The sequence below is a fragment of the Candoia aspera genome, chromosome 2 (assembly GCF_035149785.1).
Source record: "Candoia aspera isolate rCanAsp1 chromosome 2, rCanAsp1.hap2, whole genome shotgun sequence".
Lineage (NCBI taxonomy): Eukaryota > Metazoa > Chordata > Lepidosauria > Squamata > Boidae > Candoia > Candoia aspera.
The window spans coordinates 45,236,869-45,261,562 of record NC_086154.1 but is presented as its reverse complement, the minus strand read 5'-3'; the positions used below and the strand labels follow the sequence as shown (position 1 = coordinate 45,261,562).

At 36.4% G+C, this 24,694-nt stretch overlaps 1 protein-coding gene across 1 annotated transcript; it reads left to right on the top strand.

Moving 5' to 3' along the window:
• Positions 1 to 1,672: 1,672 nt before the first annotated feature.
• On the top strand, positions 1,673 to 23,726 carry RUVBL1 (RuvB like AAA ATPase 1). Its single transcript, XM_063291704.1, has 11 exons — positions 1,673 to 1,936; positions 2,418 to 2,504; positions 5,850 to 5,982; positions 9,186 to 9,337; positions 11,395 to 11,484; positions 12,292 to 12,441; positions 13,842 to 13,905; positions 15,520 to 15,718; positions 17,736 to 17,838; positions 22,146 to 22,237; positions 23,202 to 23,726. The coding sequence occupies exons 1-11, from the start codon at positions 1,796 to 1,798 to the stop codon at positions 23,359 to 23,361; spliced, it is 1,371 nt and encodes a 456-aa protein (XP_063147774.1). The 5' UTR covers positions 1,673 to 1,795; the 3' UTR covers positions 23,362 to 23,726.
• Positions 23,727 to 24,694: the final 968 nt, after the last annotated feature.

The window sequence follows — 24,694 nt, the reverse complement described above, 5'->3', positions numbered from 1 at the left end:
TATTACTTATGTTGGTGCAGCACTGGAAGTGACAACAATCAGGCCTTACATTTCTGTGGAGTCTTTGGTGCTCTCTGAGCTTGGTTGTTTGCTTGCAGACATTTCATTACCCAACTAGGTAACATCATCAGTGCTAGTGAGTGTGGGGTTTACTCCCTGTATATATAGAGTAGCTTGCCCAGACAGAGGTGGTCGTGGTGTGGTTTTTCTCCTTGGTAGTTCTCCTTGGTACTCTAATAAATCAGATTTCATTTAGCATCCTCTTGTGAGTCTGAGTATTTGGGGCTGGGGCAATCATTACAATTGATGGCTGATGCCAAGCTTCCAGAAATTCCCCAGCATTTTTGGATTTAGCTTGGTCTAGGATGCTCACAGTTTCCTAGTTGAAACTATGGTTGAGTCTGTCCATGTGTTGTGAGATTTTTCATTGTGTCTCCTGACTGCTAGTTGCTGTTGTGCTCTGCTAGTCCTCTGCCTGTCTGTCCTACATAGTGGCTGTTATAGTCCTTACACTGTATGTTGTAGATGACTCCTGATACATATATTCTCTTCTATTGGAACCATTACATCTCTACTTTTTAAAGAACATTTTAACCTTGAAATGTTATAAATTAAAATATGTAACATAGACAAATTATTTTACCAACTCTTGCCCCTGCAATTCCAAGATTTCCTGAATAACCACTGTGGGTGAAGATAATGCAGAAACTTTTATCTTGCACAAAATAATTCAGAGCATCTTATGCAATCTTCTTTCTTATAGTATCATGTATTTATGATAAATAAGACAAAAGCAAGGTATCCTCTTAAAAGATAACATTAATTATAAAATATGTTCATAATTTTAAATTTTAATTAGGAGTATCTGGGGGAATCAAACATACATAAGGGGGGGGGCTTTGAAGATTTGTGATTGCAATCCTGACTTTTTTGACCCCCTCCTGGGGATCTTCCTGGGCGTACCCTTTTGAGTTCATTTTTGTAAAGTCCCCACACATATGTAATCCAATTATTGTACACATATTATTAAAGGACCTCTCCTCTGCATATGAATGATATTTGTAAATAACAAGAGACCTGATATGAAATAGTGTGTTGTAATGCCTATAATAAAACTCCTGCCACCAATTCAGTAACATCAGAGTAATTTAGCCTAATCTAATTTATAGTGCTTTTCCTTCAATTTTCATTAGTTCCTGTTTTAAAACAAATTAAGAAGAAACTATGCGCTTCATAATTTTAATGTACCCAATGTTAGTCATCCAAATACCGATAAAGAACGTATTGGTCTTTAAAGTCTTTCAAGACTAATTGTTTTTGCTATGGTCAAAAATTCTGTAAAGTATTATCTAACGTAACTTTATTTTCAATAAAGTATAATCAAAAGGATCCTACCCTATAAATGCTACTAATATATCTAGTAATATTGTTGTTATAATCCCCAATAATTAAACGCTGCACGAAAACCTTTCCAAATACTTTTTCGCATCGCCACTTCTTATGCGGTACTCTTCTTCTACAGTTAGTAGGTGAGACCGGAGCGTTTTCTAAAGAGCACAACGCTGAATCGCCCGGACAGGGCCTAAATCTCACCTCCTGAATGACAAAAGATTTACCCATAGAAAAGAGAGACCTCTCGAACTCTATCCAATAGGCTGCAAGGGGAGGGAATAAAACGGTTGGGCGCCGGGAACCCTGGCAACACAAGAGTGTGCACGTTAGCTCCGCGAGGGCGACAGAAAGGGACGGACTGAGTCTCCCGGGGCTGCCTTCGCTTCTAATCACTACCAGCGGAATGAAGATCGAGGAGGTGAAAAGCACTTCGAAGACACAGCGCATCGCGGCCCATAGCCATGTCAAGGGGCTGGGGCTGGACGAGAGCGGTGCGGCCAAGCCAGCGGCAGCCGGGCTGGTTGGACAGGAGAACGCGCGGGAGGTAAGAGGGTTTCGGTTCCCTGGGAAAGCACCTGGTTCCTCCTACCCCCACCACCAGTTACACGCTTTCACTTGAAACCAGCGCTCACTCTAGGCTAAGTGCCCGCATCGTGCAGCATTTGTGGGTAATTGAGGCTCCCAAGAATAGGGTTTTCGTGCGGAAAGCCTGGGGCTTGGAGGAGAAACAACGGGGAGCTAAACCATGAACTAAATTGTGATTGTTTAACCGAACTAATTGCAAATTTAAGTCATAAAATAGTCCGGGAGTTTGAGAGAAATCATCTACATTCCAGCCTCGTGCTGGGCAGATGCCTCAACGACCCGCCTCAGCAGCAAAGATACCCCCCTCCCGCATGCGCGCTCACACACGCACACAGACACAAGCCAGTGAGACTTCTGTACTGGATCAGAACCCTCCCACTTGATCCTTACGCCACATCAAACTCCGTGAAATTTTCAATTAACTGCAGTATTATTTTAAGGCTTGTGGTGTTATCGTGGAATTAATCAAAAGTAAGAAGATGGCTGGCAGAGCTGTGTTATTGGCAGGACCTCCTGGAACAGGCAAGGTACATTTTTCTTAAATTCTTTCTTAGCAGATTTGTAAATGCATTAGTGGTTACATTAATGAAGTTCCTGGTGTGATTTTAAATACATTTCTCATTTCTTTTCAAGTATTATGCCATTAGTGGTGTTGCTAACGTTTGACAATAATAATAGCTTGATTGGGAAAAGACACAATGAGATACTAAAGATCATAAAGCAACAGCAAAAAGAATGTAATACCTGCTAAATTTTAACATAAAACATTATTTGTTTTAGAAATAATAATTTAAAATACGGGGTGTAGGATATCTGAGTTCAGTGCCCATTTATCCAGAAGGATACAGGCCAACTCCCTGTGGTTTATAGACATAAAAAGCTAAAACAATTGAAAAAAACTTAACATGAAAGTAATAATTAAAAAATTACAGTCAACATAGTGCTGTCTGTTCATTCCCAAATTGCTGTCTGGAACAGCTCAAGAAACTTAAACAGTAGTTTAAGAACCTTGTTAACGCATATATACAGGCATATACATGAAACAAATATAATAATTTTGTACCTTCTGGCCTATATTTGAGCCTGAATGTGCAGGGGTTCCCTGAGATCTGAAAAACGTTTCAAGGGTTCCTCCAGGGTCAAAAAGTTGATAAAGGCTGGACTATTATGTGTCAGCTATGCTTTAATATAGGTTAAGACTGATGTTCTTCAGGTGTGTTGAGCTGCAACATCCAGAAATCCCAGCTAGAAAGATAAAATGCAAAGACATAACAAAGTTTGCCTTAACAGAGTATGTAAACCGAGCCCCATAGTATCCTACACAGAGAGAGAGAGAGAAATCCTGCCATAGTATTATGAGCAATTACTTTTCTTTTTAGTTCTTAACTTATAACAACACTGGAATCTACTTGTTAAAAAGTGACAAATTTTTCAGACAGTTTATAAAATTATTTTCTCTCTCTGCTAATACATATGTCTAACTGTATTTGCAAATGTGCAGGATGAAAATGCTTATTCCTAATCCTTTTATTCCTTGGAAGAATTTTAGAGCCACAATAGAATTAGATTATTTACTGATGCCTTTTATAAATCAGATGCATTATGTAAGAACCTAAAGGCTCTGTTCAGAACCCTGAAATAAAATATTTTTTATATGGTAAAAGTGAAAAATAATTAAATGCATTAAGGAATAATCCTAATTTATTATTTTTTTATGTATTACATACCGTCAGGTTGGTATCAACTTTTAAGCAACTACATAGACAGATTTTCTCCAGGACAATCTCCCCAAACTGATTTGTCAGGTCTTCCAATGGTGTAACCACCTTGTTGTTGATTGTCCTCTTTTTCTGTTTTCCCTCCATCTTTCCCAGCCCAGCATGCTAAACATCTCCAGAGAGCTAGGTCTTTGTGATATGATACAATAATTTCATCTGGTTATTGGTGCCTAGAGAGAACTCTATATTATTTTTTTTAATATGATCCATTAGTTAATTTTCTTGGCTGTCCATGGTATTCTCAGGAGTCTTCTCTTACACCAAAGTTCAAAAGCAATAATACTTTTTCTATCCTGCTTTTCCAAAGCCAAACTTTTGCTTCCATAGAGTGTCACAGGGAAAATCCTGCATGATTCTGATCTTTGCGTTATAAATATATGGCATCCAAATATATTTTTCCAGGGCCTTCATTGTTACTCTACCAAGTCTACTCTGTGAAGTATTATTTGGCTCCTTTACCAATGATAGTCAATCATAAAGGCAGGAGCTGTTCACCACTCCAGTATCTCCACTATCAATTCTAAGGCTGGTTGATGTACCTGTTGTCATTAGTTTGGTCATTCTATATTTAATCTTGGTTCCATTTTTTCACTGTGCTCCTTGACTTTCATTACTGGAGCTTGCAGATCATTGGCATTTTCAGCAGTTAGAATAGCTTCATCAGCATAGTGCAGATTATTGCTGTTTCTTCCTCCAGTTTTGAAACCACACTCATCTTCCAATCTAGCTTCCTTCGCTTTATATCTAGATATAGATAGATCACATATAAGTTGCATAAATAAGAGGAGAATATATAGCTTTGTCTCACTCCTTTGTCAACCTGCAGTCAGTCTATTTCAACCATGTTCTGTGCAGACTGTGGCTTCCTGATTTTTGTGTAGATTTCACATGAGAACAGTGAGACGTTCTGGGATTCCCGTTTTTCTAACAACATTCCACAGCTTGATGTGATTCAACACAGTTGAAGGCCTTTCTATAATCAATGAAGCAGACATTGACTTGTTTTTCAAATTCTTTGGCTTTCTCAATTATCCAGGATGCATCAGCAATAATGTTTCTTGTTCCTTGGCCTTTTCTAAAACCAGCTTGAACATATGGCATATCCCTTTCCATGTAGGGTTCTTATCTGTGTTGGATGATCTTAAGCATTATTGTGAAACTAAGGATATTATGCAGTAGGTTGCACGTTCAGTTAAGTCTCCTTTTTTTGATATTGGTGTGTAGACTTCCAATCTGTCGGCCACTGAGTCATTCTTCAGATTTGCTAGCATAGTTTGGTTAGAACCTTTGCAGATTTTTTTTTTATTTTTGTTGTCTTCCAACTTGGTAATGACCAGAGTTCTGATCTAACTTCACATTCTAAACCTAGTAATGTTACTTAGTTAGTTTAGGTTTATATGTAATTATCAGATAAAGCTTTTTTCATATTCTCGCCCATCTTTACCCTAGATTTGTCTATTTTCGGGGAGTGGCATGCTACTCAAAAGCCAAATGCATCCTTCAGCCACAAATATTGCCCAGCCTTACCCCTACAGTACTAGGGATATTAAATCTTTAATTCTTATGCTCATTGCTTCTCTCCTTGTAATAAGCCAGTAAAGCCATATTCTAAGTACTGTAGCTTTCAAAAGCTAAATTGCTGCCAAATAAGATCAAAACTTTTTCTCCTGATGGCCCCTGTGTCTCTTTTCCATTAGGTCAGAATAAATCCAGAAGCTTTTTTCCATAAATGGAATGGCTCCTTCTGTTTGCAGAAAGCATTGGGATCAGCACCTTCCCACTGCAAGAACAGGGACAGAGATATGAGCATTATTTGTCAGTTCCTTTCTAATACACTGGTCTAAAAGAGTCCTGACTCTCTAGTCTAGGATTTATGGAGCTGACATAAGAAAGGGTAAAAGCAACTTCCTACCTTTCTCCACTTGGACATTCTAGGAGAAGGAGATTCCAAACCCAGAAATTCTAGATCGAAGCCAGAGTAATTATTTTGTGAAAATTAAACTAAAATCAGACGATCATCTTTTTCTGCAATTAATTTAAATTACTTTTAGTTTGGTAATTTAAGTGTGTGTGTTTATTTGTTTTTGTCTTCAGACTGCTTTGGCTCTAGCTATTGCTCAGGAGTTGGGAAGTAAGGTTCCCTTTTGCCCTATGGTTGGAAGTGAGGTATATTCTACTGAAATAAAGAAAACAGAAGTCTTGATGGAAAATTTCAGAAGAGCAATCGGTAAGTGACTTAAAGCAGAAAACAAATTAGTGTGTAAGCATTTATAATTTGTTTATTAAATGTGCTTCTCAACATTTTTACATTCAGTGAATAGCATTTATTCCTTTGAATGGAAGAATATCTTGTTGCTTCTGTTTTCAGTATTCTTGTAGTATGACTGAATTGTCTTCCAGTATGTTTGTACAAACTGGTGTGTTTTCTATATGATGATGTGTTAGCTGAAAACAGTCAAAAATAGTACAAATGATACTGTTTTCAGTCTAATTGGGTATGTTGCCAAAAAAATTTGATTAAAATGTTTACAAATTGAATAGTTGATGGGGTTAAATTTCTCTTTATTAACTGAATTTATTAGCTGAATTGTGTAAGTTACAGTTTATAAATTCAGTTGCTCCTTTTGACAAACAAACATTTGCATCTAAAATCTTCAGTTACTCTGCTAACAGCTGATGTCATTATTCCTTTTAGACCTTGGTATTGCTTGGATAAAAGGTAAAGGTTTCCCTTGACGTAAAGTCCAGTCGAGTCCGACTCTAGGGGGTGGTGCTCATCTCCGTTTCTAAGCCTTGGAGCCGGTGTTGTCCATAGGACACTTCCGGGTCATGTGGCCAGCATGACTCACGGAACGCCGTTACCTTCCCGCCGAAGCGGTACCAATTAATCTACTCACATTTGCATGTTTTCGAACTGCTTGGTGTGCAGGAGCTGGGATTAACAACGGGAGCTCACCCCGCCGCGCGGTTTCGAACCGCCGACCTTCCGATCGACAGCTCAGCGGTTTAACCCACAGCGCCACCCGCGTCCCAATTGCTTGGATAAAGCTTAATTATTTTTATTATTGCATCTAACATCTGTTAATTTCCCTGGGCTCTGTATGATTTAACACAGACCACCATCTCAGTATTCAGTGGCATTAAAGTGAAGAAACATTTCCATCAGTCTTTGCAACTGAAAAAAGTGACTCATTGATTTCTGTAAGAGAGACTTTCAATCATCTATGGTCTTTAAGTTACAATTAAATTGGCAGGGTTCATGGAGAGTGAGTTCAAAGATGGAGAGAGCACTTTCTGCAATATTTCCTTGATATGATGAAGAGTTACCTGTCAGATTTGGAAATTTGAACCAGCTTTGAAACCTGTGTCAAACACATTTGTCATTCCTAGAGATAGCAATAATTTAACAGCCAGCTATGTTGTTGGTGTTTCACATTTTCTGGATGTCAGGATGGAGATGCTTCTAAACAAGTATTTGATGTTAGTGACAGAAATTTTTCTACATCTGTTGAATTGAGGGGCTGATTTCTCTTTCAGAAGTTATTAATGCTTTAAAATACATTGGCAGTCCAAACATTCTTTTAGTGCCAGCATCAGAAATTTTTTTAAAATATCTGCTTCTTATCCAGTCATGCAGATTTTCACTCTTAAATTAAGAATTTCTTAAATGATACAATGGGAGATGCAAGCAATAGCAATTAATTTTGACAAATAGTACAAAACACAACATACTATTTTAGCTCTTGCTAATTGATACTGAGATGAGTTTACAGCTCTGAAAATATACCAGATAACTATCAGAAATTGCAAATGGAAAATAATGTTTTTGCATCCTGGAATAGCATTATAAAGCTATTAAAGTAGCAAAAAGAAAATTAACACCTTTTTATTACCCCCCCCCCCCAATGCTTGGGAGGGCTGCCAACCTAAGCATTTGATTGCTTCATGGACAGAGGGGACATGAAGTGGGAAATAGAAGATTTTTTTTCTTTTTCCCTGTCCTAAAATTCCTCCATAGTTGAGTTCCTACAAGTACATAATTTATTTTCCATAATGTTTACTTCTTGCCATTTTTCTGACTCATTTCTACTCAAACTTCAGTGATTGATGCATTCCACTGATTACTTTAGACCCTTCCTTTTTAATTTATTTTTAGTTAGATGTATGTCCCTGGATAGAAGTGAGAGTTGCCTATCAAAAATAAAAAAGGAAAAATCCAGGGTAAATACATTAGGATAGCAATTTCCCCTATTCCCCCCCTTCCTAACCCCTACCCCCAAAAAAGGATAGGATTTCCTGCATTTGTTGTTCAGTGTTTACCTCCTGGTTCCACATCCAGACAGTAAGGTAAGTTGCACTATTATTTTAAATATTTATATGTTCAATTGCTATTACAATTGCCAGTTTATTCACATTTATGGAGAGGTATATGTTAGAAGCTGCCTTGAGAAGTTTTTCTTAAGAAAAACTTGAGAAGAAAAACTTCTAAAATACATTAAATACATTTTGTTTTTTTTAAAAAATTTCTGAATTATAAATGTATACTCTTCCCTGTACCTGAAAGACCCCTGAACATAAGGTTTTGATTTAATTTCAAATGAATACCAAGCATAGGGTGCCAGTTATTTTTGTCTGATAAGATTATCATGTTATATATTCTCATTCAGTAGAGTCTACTTTTGAGTTGGCATGCATAAAATTAAATTGTAAATTTAATTTAATTCTAGTTTTATGTGCAAAAATATTATTCACTATTCAAATACAAGTTCAGTCTTTCAAATGAATATTTGTTTAATATATATGTATTCTGATTATAATTTTAGAATATATGACTATTCTTTCTGTAGTAAAATTATGTAATGTGTGAGACACTGAGTCTTTCTCCTATTTGAAAGCTATTTATTGACTTTTACTCCTGGTCATCTTAGTGCTTGTCCTGAAGCCCATCGTCCTGTCTTGCTATTAGATCATATATGGGCTCATATAAATGAAGGGCCTTCACAATGGTACATTTTAATGCACTACCTTCAGCTTTGTTAGAAGGAATCCAACGACGGATTTGACAGGATCACTTTTATGATGAGCTTATGGTAGAGATTCTTTCCTCGTGTGCTTGGTGAACAGGGTGGACAAATTTTATGTAGGCTCTCTTCTTCAGACTGCAGTATAGCTGCTTCTGAGAAAGTGTATTTTTGTATTGTTACTACAGTGCATCATCAACTAACCCAACAGATTCAGCTCTGTAGGAAACTTTATATTTGTATCTTTCCTTAGTCTGAGTTATAGATGTACCCAGTACTTGTGGTTAGTCTTCTACTGTAAGATACGTTTTTGGAGTATTTGAATTGACAAACTTACCTGGAGATGGTGAACATCAGGAACAATCCAGTAAAAATGGCATTTTGTAGCTTGTACAATTAATATTTACAGGACTGAGAATTAAAGAAACGAAGGAAGTTTATGAAGGGGAAGTCACAGAATTAACTCCCTGTGAAACCGAGAATCCTATGGGAGGATACGGCAAAACCATTAGTCATGTCATTATTGGACTCAAAACAGCAAAAGGAACTAAACAGCTGAAGGTAACTATAGTTGTTTTTCAAATGTTCCTCAGCTTCTTAATAGTTCTGTCTTAAATGAAAAAGAAAGGGAAACAGGAGTCTCTAAGCGGTTTTTATTTACTTGTCTCCTTTTATAGGTCTACCCTGCAAATGAATATAAGTTCCAGTTAGAAATATCAATTCTCCTCCAGTTAGCTTTGGCACATGTACTCGAGTTTATAGATACTCTCCATCTCCCCATTCAGAGAAACAGATGAAATAAACATTTCCTCTGCTGAGTGAAGTAAATGTGGCCTTTTAAATTACCTAAGTAGAAAGGGACTCAGGAACTATATAATAAATTGAAACGGAAATCCTATTCATACTTGGAAGTAAACCTGTTGAAGTCAATGTGGCTTTTTTAAAGTATTTGTGTTTAATATTGCCAGGGACCTAGAAGCTAGTCAGAAGGTTAGTTTCTGTCTCTCCCACTGTGTGCCAAGTTATCCCTTCCCACTTTTTCCTTTCAGAAAAAGAGGGGAGAGCAACAAAATGCAATACTACTTCTTCCTGCCCAGGACGTGTTGATTAATATGCCAAGCAGGGCAAGCATGCCCTGGATTCTATAACCTGAAGCCTTTCTGTGTACCGTAAAGCAGCATGGCCCAGGGTTTCTTTGTGCAATGTGGTCTTTCCCAAGGACACTAGGAAGTCTCTCTGACCACTGTTCTTATTTCAGGGCAAGGAAGGCTAGCCACCCTGCTTTACTTGGCAGGTGCAAAACACCCCAGCATTCTTCCCAGTTTGGGGCCCGAGAGGATGGTGATCATCACCATGCCTTATTCACACTTTTTTCCTCTATGAAACCTGATACTCTGCCAGCCACCAAGGTCTCACAATAATTTACAACAAATCATAAAAAGAAAATCCAAAGAAGTTAAATCAGCCGTTAAAAACAGCTAGAATCAGTCATTAAAAGTCAGCTAAAAGTCCATTTTAAAAGGTGTGTTGGGGTGAGTTAAAAAGTGGACAAAGTGTTTCGGTCCCTCAAATCAGCAGGGGATACATGTAAAAGAATTGAAGCAGCTATGGAGAAGGCTCAGTCCCAAGTTTCTATGAAGGAGTCTATGCCAACTTTAGATAAATCTCTCTGCATGATATCAGTGAGCAGAGACTGTCATATGCAGAGTTCTATTAAATAGCATGATATCAGTGAGCAGAGACTGTCATATGCAGAGTTCTATTAAATAGCTGGTTCCAAACCATATAGGGATTTAAATGTACTAACCAATACTTTGTATTTCACCTGGAAACGAACTGATAGCAAGTTTTGAGTTCTTCCAGACACCTGCCTGGCTGCTGTTTAATATACCAATTGAAATTTCTGGACTAACCACAAATGCAGAGCCCTGTAGAAGTAACCATCCTTTCCAGTGAGTGGCAACATGGACATCAGCAGTCAGAATTATTGAAAGCTGAGACTTGCACTATAAGAACCAATTGATTCATGTAGTACTGTTTTCGGGGGGGGGGGGCGGTGATGGAAATTTGAAATATAAATAAATAAATAAAAATGTAGGCTGAGTTGTAAAGTTAAATTGTAATAAAACGTTCCACTTTAATGCATATAATTTTTATTTAGCATATTTATATAGCTGCCCATCATATAAACACGTGACTCTGGGCAGTGTACGAAACAGTTAAAAACTCTATAACAATCTAAAAACAAATAAAATATGTAAATAAAATAAACATATGAAGTAAACATATAAATAGTGCCAATTAAAAGGAAAACAATAGATTATATTCAGGGTTTAAAAGCAGCTGAAATACCATCTGAACACTACAAAGTCAAAGGTAAACTATTTATAATATAGTTACTGGATGCATTAAATAATTCTAAATAGTAGTTGAATTTGATACATTAGCTCATTCTAAATGCAGGTAAATCTAAATTCTGAGAGAATTTTCTTCCAGTACTATAAATACTGCTGCTTGAATGGCTTTTTGTAGAATCCGGCATGATTTTTGTAAAACTAGGTTGTCTGATTTTGATATGTTAATATAGTTAATCATTGTTTATTTTCTCTTGACTCCAGTTGGATCCCAGCATATTTGAAAGTTTGCAAAAGGAAAGAGTAGAAGCTGGTGATGTAATTTATATTGAAGCAAACAGTGGAGCTGTCAAGGTAAAGCAAGAAAGTAGCAGTGAAGCTCTGTGTATTTTGACATGCCTTCCTGTCTCCTTTGGTAAAACAACCCTAACAACCTTAATCCCTTCTAGTATGTTACATTTTTCTCAAAGGAAGTCTAAAACCATTTTTTCCTACATGAATGCCACCTCTAAAGAAAGTAGTAATGTAATTCATAAATAAGGTCATTTTGTTTGAGAGCCCTAGTTACAACTGCATTGAACGTTTTCTCATTGATTTTTAATACTTGACTTGAAGCTTGTGTATTTCTTATTCATAAAAGCAAGGCAACAAGATTTAAAATAAATTTAGCCACACTCATTAGAAATGCAAGGAGCTTTTAATCTTTATCCCTGTAGAATTTTTGTCATGAGATATATGCATCTAGAAGGAAATGCTACATTAGTTAGAATGCTGCTTATATCTGATTTAAAATGTAGTATAGAGAGATACTTGGTGTTTAATGGACAAGCATAATATTTTGTATCAAACAATAAATCATCCGTGTCCAAAGGAATCTGGGACAATTTCTACACTTTCTACCAAATCTGTTGAATTTGTCCTTTACTCCATTTTCTTCATTCTCAGAACAATGGAGAAAAAAACCAAGTCCTGATAGTAGAATTTCATAGCTGTTTATTTTCAAGGACAAGTTTGGCATTTTCAAAACTGTCAACCAGAACTTGTCATGTTCATAACTATAAAACAAGACCTTTGTTTATCAGCTGTATGTCACTCTCTGAATATTTGCAATAACACTAACTATATATATATTGTGTATGATTTCCAAATTCTTCTCCACAGAGGCAAGGCAGGTGTGACACCTATGCTACAGAGTTTGACCTTGAGGCTGAAGAATATGTTCCCTTGCCAAAGGGTGATGTGCACAAGAAGAAAGAAATTATTCAGGATGTCACACTGCATGATTTGGATGTAGCCAATGCTCGGCCTCAGGTACTGGAATCTTCTAATGGCATGCTGTGTGTATGTACATACAGAAGATAAAAATAGTTGTTTTGCTACCTTTTATCTCTGGATTAATTTGGGGACTGATAAAACGGCCATGCTGCTACAAGAGAACTATGGGGTTTGGGGGAGAACTCTCCATTATTACATATTAGGTTTTCTTCAGTCACATGGTCCTGCAGAGGAACTATTTGCCGGGGTGTGTTTTGTCCTGAAAAAATTCACTGCCCATTATTTACTGAATAATTGTGTGTGTGTGTTCTGAATATTAGGGTTGTGCAAATCCTTGGAAAGAGATGCTTTGTAACTCAAGAAAGGGTGTACCTCCTTTCCAATCCATAAAGTAGCCGTAACTTTTTTTCCAAGCTCTCAACAGCTGCTGTGTAAGTTTTTCCTGGCTGTCTCTGCAGGTTGTCTTTGAAGCAAATAGACTGTGCATACACAAGCATATTTATTCCTTGTTTTAATACAAAGCCTGTAAAAATCTTATAGGTCCTCCTAAAGTAAACATAGGATTAGAACCTCATTTTTTTCACTGTACACTGTTTTGTTCATAATCAAACCTGAATACAAACAGCTTTTCCAACCTTCTTCAACATTTTAATGGACACTGGTAAGTCTTTTGAATGCACTCTATAAGCTAAACGTGTTTTACACGGTATAGTTATGTGGTACAGCACACGCACACTTTAACCTTTTAATCATAGCAAGATTAACACGTTCACCTCATGATCACCTCAACCTTTACTGAGATTGTGCAGAAGTACTAGTTACATAAATCGGTGCCTATCAGTATAGTCCTGAAAAAGGGCTGTTATGGTAATGCAGGGAGTGTCTGATGTGCTTTTTCTCTCCATTGTCAGTTCATACTGTTGTTTCATAGCATTGAGATAGTATAAAGGATTCAGATCATTTGACCTGTATATGCTATTTGGTTGCTTAATGAAACACTATAAAAATAAAATTAAAAGGACCATGAAATGCACATTACAATTTTAAATTAGTAACACTGATAATAGTTTCCAACGTATTTTTCTTCTGGATGCTGTATGTTCCGAAAAAAACATTAATTAGTCCCATTACATTCTAAGGAAAAGAAATACATAGGTGGATTTCCATATAGATTACTTCATATAGGTAAGCAGACTTAATAGAACATATATGTATGTTGCTGAATTATATTTAGAATCCAAAACAGTAGAACAGTGGATCTCACTATCAATTGTAAAATAATTATCAGTTACTAGAAAATTGGTTGTTGTAAAGAACCTGAAAACCTTACTTTTAGCTTGACGTTATTATGTTCTTCATAACTCTTTCTGTATAAACAGTCTTTTTTTTTATTAGCATTAAAAAGTTTCATTAATTCACAAATTGATTTTCTGCAGGGTGGACAAGATATCCTTTCCATGATGGGACAACTAATGAAGCCAAAGAAAACTGAAATCACAGGTACTCCAAAAAATCTCTTTCATCTTTTTCATGTTGAAGTGATTCCACTTAATTTGGTGATACTTTAGTTTATCTCATTAAATTTTAAAAAGGGAAATGAAAAAGTAATCTTTATGCATAGAGGAAGCATGATATGTGTTGCTTGGAACCATTAAAATTGAATGAGATTTAGTAATTAAAGTCATATTTTAGAGATCACAGTCTAACATAAATGGTTACACTTACATGAAAGAGTGGTATAAGGTAGCTTGTTGGTATATTGATATTTTATAGAATTATGCATGCTGCTAATTCTTTCTGAATTGGGCACCAACTGAAGGTATCTTAATACAGGTAGTCCTCAGTTAACGACCACTTGTTCAGCAATCATTCAAAGTTACGATGGTGCTGAGCAAGTCGTGGTTATGAGTGGACCTTGAAGTTCTGGCCTTCCCAGCAATCATGACTGTGATCTGGGCACTCGGCAACCAGCTCAGACAACAGTTGCAGCGTTCTGCAGTCACGTGATTGTGATTCGCAACCTTCCCTGCCCCACAGGCAAAGTCAATTGGGAAGCTAGCAGAGAAGGTTGCAAGTCACTTGGGTAAGTCTCCCACACCTGTGCACCCTCCCCCAGTCCCTCTGCACTCACACTGCACCTTGCCAGCCACCCACACACCCTCCCTGAGTCTCACCACACTCGCACTGCACCTCCCTATCCACACTCACATCGCACCTCCCTAGCCACTCACTCATCTTCCCCAAGCCCCACTGCGCTTGCACCCTTTCACGCCCTCTCCCACCCAGCAGCAGCTACTTACCTGCCTGCTGACCTTGCCCATTGACTGGTTGTTGAAGCCAGCACGAAGTTGTGAGGAGGGGCTCGTTTAACACCCCTTAATCTTCCCTTAACAACAGCCACAGGGACTGCAAGGATTTCTGTCGCTAAGTGATGTGGTCACGTGACACCATGCTTTACAACCACATTGCTTAGTGACAGAAATTCCAGTCCCAAATTGCCGTCATAACTCAAGGACTTCCTGTAATTAAATTAATATTTCGCTGACTCAATATAATTTTGTTATATAAAAATCAACATTACAGTAGATTTTTCAAAATTTTAGTGCTTTAAAAATGAGAGAGTGAGAAAATGTAATTTAGTGATTATTTACTTAGCCTGTTTTAAAGTTTTTCACCAATAAGAAGGAGTCTTGCCCTGTGTAAAACTGTTGGAAATAGTACAGGTAAATGGAAGAATCCTGAACTTTTGACAGGTAACAAATGACATAGGCTCAGGGCTTATCTGTGGGTTTCGGTTTATCAAATTCGCTAGTATAAATGTTTATTTTGCTGCCAGAAGTCTGAGCCAAACAGACAAGTATCTTACAAAATACCTTACATAATAGTGAAAGTGGAGAAACTAGATTCATCAAAACAATTGGTTCTTTTTGTCAAAAAGGTAACACTTCAGTGTTAATTGGATTGTCATACTTACGAAAAATAGTTGACATTGTAATTTATTTAAATGTATTTTTTAAAAATTGTTTTGTACATTAGATATGCTTGTATAGATGGGTATACTTTTGGAAAAGAATACTAATGAAATGATACCGAAGTCTGTTTCTTTTCTCTTAGACAAGCTTCGAGGTGAGATCAACAAGGTGGTGAATAAATATATTGATCAAGGCATTGCGGAGTTAGTCCCTGGCGTACTTTTTGTGGATGAAGTCCACATGCTGGATATTGAGTGCTTCACATATTTGCATCGAGCATTGGAATCTTCTATCGCTCCGATTGTCATCTTTGCTTCCAACCGGGGAAACTGCATAATCAGGTATGGTGCTTAAAGCTTAGTCCTTCACTGTGGGGGAAACATACTTCATGTTGCAATGAACAAGAATTAGTGAGTTTCTTGAAAAGTCTGATGTTTTTTTCTCCTCTCCTCCTACCTACCCCCAACTATGCAAGTTTGCTCTGCGTGTTCACCTTGCTCTTTCCCCAGAAGGGTTTTCAATATGCTGTTTAGATAATTTTTAACACTGAAACTATTTGACTATTCTGCTTCTGTACCTGCCTCCCTCCACGTTTCAGTTTTTGACTTGCTTGTTTTTCATCACCTGAAATTGATTCTTTTTTGATGCTGGCAGCTTTTGTCTTTGCTTCTCAAATGATTTTAAGCTGAAGTAAGTTTTTGGATTGCACTATGCTACATAACAGGTTATGGAATATCAGTGTATATTTAAATATAGCGTGCCTTGACACTGCACTTTTAAAATGTATAACAACAACAATTAATGCTAATTTTATCATTATCGTGTTTTTTTTTCTTTCTCAGGATTTGGATGTATGCTATACTGCTGAGAGCTAAATACTAGACAGATGGTTTTTAGGCATGATTTTTGGCATTACTAAAATATAAACTCTTGGAAGTTTCATCTATGTATTTAAATTTTGCCTCCTTTTGTGCTTATTCACTGTATGAAATACAAATCAAGAAAAAATCATTTAGTGTGTTTGGTGTGTCATAATTTAATTTTTAAAAAATTACGCTTCCTTGATTACTGATGTGCCACTGCTCCATTCTTCTGTTAACACTTGATTTTAGGATGGAAATGCTTTTATACCCTATTGCTTCAGGAGCCTGGAAATCCTGAATTATTCCATGGTTCACATGGGCTTATGTTAGCGAAACACCACCAGCTTGTAGGTCCTGTAAATGTCTTCCAGAAGTTGAGCCAGGTTTCCTTGAATATTTTCATAGTTCATCGTGTTTTCTGCAGGTTCATCTACCAGTAATGTGTATGTAACAAAGACTTTAAATAATGTGTTTCTTCTTTTTCCTGTGTTTCTGTCTTGAATACTTCGTTAATTTTATTCAATTTATGATCATGATGGAAGAAAAACAATGTCACAGAGCAACGTATAAGTAGTGTAATAAAACTTTACATCAAGAAGAAAGGGTTGAGAATGCAAGGAAAAAAGAATGAATAAAATCTTTCTGTACCTTTCCTATGAATATGATACCTGCCCTTTCCTTCTCTTTGTCACTGATCTATATGCTGTACATGCTGTACTGTCTCCTATTTTTCAAAATTATAAAATGCTGTTATAATAGTGTTAACTCCAAATATTGGGAATAATGCCTTAGCAGTTACACTAACAAAAGCTAAAACAAAAATCTTAATATAATAATAGTTCCATTTTTGGCCTGCCTTTGTTCTTAAAACTATGTGATCTTTCGAAATCAAATTGCACACTAAAACAATCAAAAAATCCTACATTATCATGACATGGAAAATTAATATTTCAGAAGTGATAATCTGATTATCCTTTTTTCTCTTTATTTTTAATAGGCATATAACCTTGTTTCTTCTTTATAAATTCTATGAACTAGATATTCCACCTACTTTTTCAGAATATCTTGGCCCCATATAGTGAAGACTGTTACAGTCTGAAATTTCCTATGTATCAGGAACCAGTTATGAAGATACTCATATATCTCATTTTATAGAAAGAATGTATGCTCTTAATTCCATTTTTAAAAATAAATTCTTCATTTTAAGGAAAGAAAGAAGGAAAGATATTTTGCTGTGCTTGAGCACTGTTGTTTTCTCATTCTTTATCCCATCCTATCTGTCATCAACACCAAATAGAGTCAAAGTTTTTAAGTAATAATCTGAAATGAAAGATGTTTCATATGAAACTGGAGTGCCCTCTAATGGAGAAATGAAGTTTTCCAAAGTTCTTCTCTTGGGCTATATAAATAACTGCTAGGAAGGAAGGCAGTAGTTGCATTGCACTAAGATGCAGATGTTATATAGGAGCCTAAACTTTCCTTTATACTTTTTCAGAGGGACAGAAGATATTATCTCTCCTCATGGGATACCTCTGGATCTTCTGGATAGAGTAATGATAATTAGAACCATGTTATATACACCACAAGAAATGAAACAGGTAATTCTTTTATATATAACATCTGGGTGATGGGGCAGCAAATGATTTTGGGGAACTTCACTCAAGTAATTAAAGTGTAAAATGAAACAACCCTTTCTTACTAAAGTGTGACTGCTTCTAAAAGTTATTTTTTGAACGTTTTCATATTTGTTAGTATACTATACCGTCAGTCACACGCATGAAAAACTCACTTTCTTGACTGAAAATTATACTTAAGTGTATAATTGAACCATGTTTGTTTAAATGTCACCATAGCAACTCTAGGTGATGTACTACACTAAACTAATGCAATTTAAAAGAACAGAAAAGGAAAAAAAATTATAAAAAGTATTTAGGACCCATGTCAGAGAAACTTCACTAAAATTACACAACCTACAAACATTGGTCAGTCAAAATCAAGTCAATATCAGAAGTGGGATCACTTATCATCTTACTCCAGGGCCTGCTGAAATGGCCAGGTCTTAAGTGCTTTTCTAAAGAACATGATGGTGGGAGCTGTGTTGACTTCAGGGGAATGCTGTTCCAGGGAGGGTGGAGGCAGAGAGAGGGCTCATCTCCAAACTCCTATAAGGTGGCCATACTTTAGCAATGGGACTTGGAGCATGCCAGTGCTGCCAGATCTTACCAGATGGGCAGTCGGAAACAGAGTCTGTCTTGTAGTTATCCAGGCCTTTTGCTGTGAGGGTTTACATTCAGCCCCTTGAATTGCACCCAGAAGCTAACTGATAACCAGTACAGTTCACGAAGTAGAGGAGTCACATAGGCACAGTGAGGTGTACTGATATCCAACCACATTTGGGACCAACTGTAGCTTCCAAGTAGTCTTCAAGGACAACCCATGTAGAGTGTATGATAGTCAGACCAAGAGACAACTAAGACAGGAATGACTATTAGGGCCTCCTGATCCAGATAATTGGTACACTAGATGAATCTGTGCAAAGTCCTCCAGTTTGCTTTTATTTTTAGTTACGTTAACAGAGTGGGTGAGTACTGTACATATGTTCTTTGGGACACAAATAGGGAATATGGATGTTTGAGATTTCATCATTCTTAAGATTGCAAAAGCACTTACATGCTTAAATGTTTAGTGTCTTGAAGAGTGAATGTATAAATAGCTAGAATTTGTCTTCTACCATTAGTTCCTTACAGTAATCCTGTATCCATCATTCAATTGATCTAGAGAGGACAGGACAACCTTTGTTAACGCTTCCCAAGAGAAATCTGAACTTAACAATTTTCCAGCAGGCAGCGTAATATTTCTGGAGTTCCCAGATTCATCTTAGTGCACAAAACATTGATTATAATTCTTGAATGTTATGAGGTATCTTGTCAAAGATCCTGCTCATTAGTGTCTCCGTGCTATGGATTGACACCATAAAGACGCCACTGCAGTTTATCATGTCAATTCTTTGTATTATTTAAGAGATAGTGTCAGTGGTGGAAAGCATTGTCACCAGATAATAGTCTGTCTTGCTGGATAAGTGCCAAGGAGGCATTTATTGAACGTAAATATACCAGTAAAGCCTCGTTTCCTTTAGTATGCGGAGGCTTTTGTGTATTGCTTTTTTTAAAAAGTGTAGCAGCACTGATATTTGGGATGGTTTGTATATATGACAGAACAATGTAGATATACCAGAAGTGATCATAGGGTACAGATGGTGTCAAAGAGTCCTTAATCTGTTCGTTAATGTAAAAGATAATTCAGAAGTTCTGTCATTTTCAAGAAAATCAGTTCAGCAAGGGTTCCTATACTGCATTCCAGATTGTGACTTGCTCTTTCAGAGGCATGAAGGATGGTAAAGATATTGTTGTATTACTTCAAGCAGCTTTCACTTGGGTAGAATTTGTCAGTCTTCACTATTAACATTTATAAATTGTATATCACATTAAGCTGCCACTGAGTCGCCTCTGTAGGTTGTTAAATAATTAAAAGTCTATTTTATGAACTTGACTTTTTAAAGAATTTGGAAGTTGAGCTCTGTAGTGAATGGTTGAATTAATCACAAGGAGGTAAAATGGAGAAATCGCCTTCATGAAAACAGTAAATTCTTACTAAAAATGGAATATTATGGACTTCTGTGCATTCATACCATAATGTTGTCTTCGTAAGCATTCTTAAATGGAAACTTTTGAATTGACTCATTCTGTCTAACAGAAAGGACAGAAAAGTAGATTTGGTTCCATTGGAAGCAAAATTTCCTTAACTAATTTGTCAACCTCCATCTCAGATACTCTGTCCAGTTCTGGGCATCATACTTCAGAAGGCTTCAGAATAGGTTCATTAAAGGGTATTGAATATGATCAGGGAACTAGAAATGAAGATACAGGAAGAGACATTGAAGTTGCTAGGTGTGTTTACTCTTATGAAAAGATGACTAAGTAATAATTACTATATAATCTAAATTTGTATTTGATTTTTCAGTGTTGCCCTAAAGGAGATTACATATTGATTATTTATATACTGCTCCCCATATACTGTAATTGCATTTTAAAACAGTTCACAATAAAAAAAACCTATTAAAATATAATAGATTAACAGTAAATTAAAACTCTTGAACAGCTATATAAATTGAAGGAGGGAAGGATGAAAACAAAACCATTCATACTGAGAAGTCCTGGTTGAGAAGGTAGATCTTCAAGAGAGACCTAAGTAATAGAGTTGTAGTCCCTCAGTAATTTTGAGAGTGGAGGAACCTTTCAGAGGGCAGGTGAAAAGGTGCTCCTCTTTCTTCCGATTTGCTACACTCTGCAAGACTTCCCAGAGATGTTGGTGATCATGGTGATCATCCCCAGATTTGTAACAGCAGGAGTGGTACCAAGTTGTTTAGAACTGTGTTCTAAAACACTGTTATTTACTGTACGAAGAAACTACGTGTGCCAAAATTAGTGTTGTATTGAAATCTTCAAACAACTTGGTACAGGTGAGCAAGCCACAGGCTACATTTTGCTCTTTTATATTCCCTCTTCCAAAATTTGGTTTCCTGTCAAAGGTTTTTTGGCATATTTTTCTAATATTTGAAGTTGAAAGCACTAAAACGTTGTGCAAATTTGTATAAGGCCCAGCCATTTTCTGAGACATGACTCTACTTTCTCTGCTATGAAACAAAAGCCAAAAAAAGTGCAGCTTTTAGCCAGTGAAGGATTACCCTCTGGCTTTAAGAATGAGAACCTGAAGAAGAAAGAGTTGTTTCAGTTCAAATAAATTCAGGGGCTTATGAAACAGTAGATCGCATGCCCTTTTTGAAACTTCAGTGAACATGCCGTAAGATGATTTAGGCTATGGATCAAAAAACCCAAATTGAAAGCCAGTGTGACCACAGTTGTTGGAATTGCAACATCTGCTTTTTTTAAAAGAAGTGAATTCAGTTTTGAATGACAGGTATTAGTTCTGCATGAAAAAAACTAAAATCTAGATATATGAAGATTATTTCTTAATCTTTATGTCAGTGATGAACATTCCAAAAGAAGCTCAGTAAGATACCTTATAATCCAGATATCTTTTACATCAATCCCCAGTTCCATGCTCATCCCCCTTCTCCTCCTCTCTGATTCTCTTGGTGCATTTTTATGGCTTTAATTTAAACGAGTGCTTCTTGATATCTTGTTTACAAAGCTGCCAAAGTGAAAAATACCTGTATTATATGAGACTCACAGTTCCAGAGTTATCTCAGCACTATAACACAACATCATTATCCAGTCTGCCCCTTATCACTCAGCTGGTAATACGGACTGCAGGGAGCCTAGTGCCACTTTTGTTAGAGCTCTGTATACTCAGACTTATTGGTGATATCTTCTTCAACTTTATAAAGATCTTCAAACCAGTACAAGTTTGAGACTGTTCACAATAGATTAGATTTATCTGAGTGGTTTTTGTAGGAGTAGGTAAAGCTTACAGACAAAATTTCTTACATCTTTAACCATGTTATTTATTAGGATGCTAAAAAGTTTGATACGCATTTGAGCATTGAAAGAGCAGTTGTGACTTTCTGAAGGAATTATGCTGCTCAGTATTCCAAGGGGGAATTGGTGAGCTGTAGTTCTTTGGGTCGGTCTGTGCATTTTCTTTCAAGTTTTAGAAATAAATAGAATTCTCAGTGAATTCCCCCTAGTTTTCTAAAGGATCTAAGGTTGTATCTTTATTCCAGATTGGATGCAAATTCAGACTTCAAGTAAACTCTCCCCAAAAACATATATAAAAGGTTTTATAAACCCAATTATGCTATTATATACCATATACTCAAAAGTAAGAAAAATATTTTCCAAAGGCCATTATGAATGCATATTTTACCCTTTTTCTTCTTTGTTAGATCATAAAACTTCGAGCCCAAACAGAAAGCATAAATATTAGTGAGGAAGCATTGAACCATCTTGGGGAAATTGGCACCAAAACCACATTGAGGTAAGCATGAAAAATATAAAGATGTGTTGGTATTCAGTTTGGAAGTGGGATAAAGTTGAACAGGAAGATACAGCTATGGAGTACCCAGCTAATTTTCATAGGACTTCTGGTGAAATATCTCATCCACAATAATGACCAAGTTTAGAGCTTCTTTCTCTTTGAAGATCCCTTTTATTCCTTCTCTTCCTCAATCCAGCAATTAACAGACAAACCATTACTTACAACTAAAAAATAGTTGAAGTAAAAATGCTTTGCAAAAATTAATATCCTATAAAGATAGGTCATACAGTTAATAAATGGAACCCTGTTTCTTTTTTTCACATGGCTTTTCACCATTCTTCCATTAAGTAATGAGAACCAAGTGCTAAGTCTGCTGTAGCTTCCAGGTGATCGTTGAAGACTTGACTTTCAAATGATACAGAGCTTTTGAAATGTTTGCAGCCCTTAGCAAGTTCAATGCCAAATCAAAATATTTCTTGGTAATTGTTTTATAAAGATCATTGCATGGCGCTTTGATTCAGCTAGATTAAACTAGTTTTTGTTATATCATCTTTCTAAAGCTTTTCTTTTAGCGACATAGCCACTGCACATACATAAAATTTGCATTAGGATTAGAATGTTTGCAGCATAAATTATTGGTTACAGCAAAACTTCATAACGTTGAACGTGGATTCTGTATTTCTGCAGTTATTTATGTGTAAAGGCAAAGCAAAGATTCTTCAGTTGTGTTTCTCAGGTTATCCCACCACTGTCTATTGCAGATTGTTTTTGTAACTTGTTAACTATTCCTTAATCACGTGGCCTAGGTCTTTTAATGTTTCCAACTACAAAATATTCTCACTTTGGGAGACCAAGCTGCTGTGTTCATAATGGAAAATATTTCTATGTGTCTCTTGGGAATTTTTCTGTTTTTATTTGTAATTGGCATATTAATTTGATCATTGCTCTCATTATTTGGCCATAGGTATGCTGTACAGTTACTCACTCCAGCCAATCTGCTAGCCAAAATAAATGGGAAAGATAGCATAGAAAAAGAACACATTGAAGAAATAAATGAACTCTTCTATGATGCCAAATCCTCAGCAAAAATCCTGGCTGATCAACAGGAAAAATACATGAAGTAAAGACATTTGTTCAGCTTTCTAGCATTCAGAACTGATTTTTACATTCTCCAGGTTCTTCAGAGAAAGAGGCAAGAGAAATTATCTCTATGAACTGAAAACTATTTGAATATCAAATTACTCCTTTACAGTAGGATATCAAATCTTTGTTCCTAATAACTGCGAGGGAATGCAGTGATATCTTGGCTTGTGGTAACATGGTATATTTCTTATACTGAGTGCTTATATGAAACTGATGCATGTGGCAGATTCTTTCCATCTTTTAGATTTGATTGCTAAAGTACTCAAAACTAAGCAGTATGTATTTCTTTTTGAGTGTTGTGGTAAAACAGCTCTGGAGATGTTTAATTAAAAAAAATCACTAATTTTGTTGTGTGACTCAAATTTTTATCTTCTCGAGAAAAGGTAACCCAGTAAGTTACCTGTTTTGTCATTCTCTGTAACTAAAATTGAAGTGGATGGGAGGTTTTTTGCCAAGCTGATACAGTTGGGGAAGGAGGTAGCATTCCTAATTAAATACAGTAACTAGTCTTGGATGTCAGTATATCAAGAATCCCCTCAGTATTGATGCTCTTTTTGTAATTTGGATGGAGAACACTACACAAAGAGATATAGAGCTGGATGATTTATGATGCCTTGCAAATGTATATGTTGCAACCAACTTTGGGAGATTTAATGCCACTCTGAAGTTCACATAGATCTTTTTTATAACATTCAGTCTCTAGTGAAAGGGCGTTTGATTGAAAACAAATGTTTTTCATACACCTGTAGGCAGCTGCTACTATTTAACACTATTATGCATGCTAAACCTAACTCTATGTTTACAAAAAGCTTGGAATTGATGGCAACATAAGACTTCCATACATGTTTATTGTTTCATTTGGGAACTTACCTAGAAAAATAAAGTGCAACACACAAATCTCATAGGTATAACAACATATCACAACCTCTGAATTTTTGATTTCTCCATAGTAAACACCAATATACAGGCAGCAGGGTTTCTTACTAACATCCAAAATATTTCTCAATTTCAGATGTATACTAAATTGAGTTCCCTTTCCATACTGGGTCTCCACTAGCTCCAGCAAATAGCAGCAAGGATGTGTGCGCCTTTTGGTTTAGTGGTTAATGTTGTCTCCAAATGAAAAGATAATTAAAGATAATTACACAAAATAGTATTAGAACACTCAAAAGTACATGGAGAGAGAAAAACCATTTTGAGAGACCAAATGCAGTGTGTTTTGTTCCAAGCGCAGAACATGAAAAGTGGCTGCTTTGACCTCTTAATGTTTTGTGCAGGCCTACATATATCTATGAAAACCGAACTTCAATTTAT

Coding starts and splice junctions, on each gene's coding strand:
- RUVBL1 (XM_063291704.1), top strand. CDS start 1,796: ATGAAGATCGAGGAGGTGAAAAGCACTTCGAAGACACAGCGCATCGCG. Junction 5,983..9,185: donor AAATTTCAGAAGAGCAATCG/GTAAGTGACTTA, acceptor TAATATTTACAG/GACTGAGAATTAAAGAAACG. Junction 15,719..17,735: donor CGGGGAAACTGCATAATCAG/GTATGGTGCTTA, acceptor ATACTTTTTCAG/AGGGACAGAAGATATTATCT.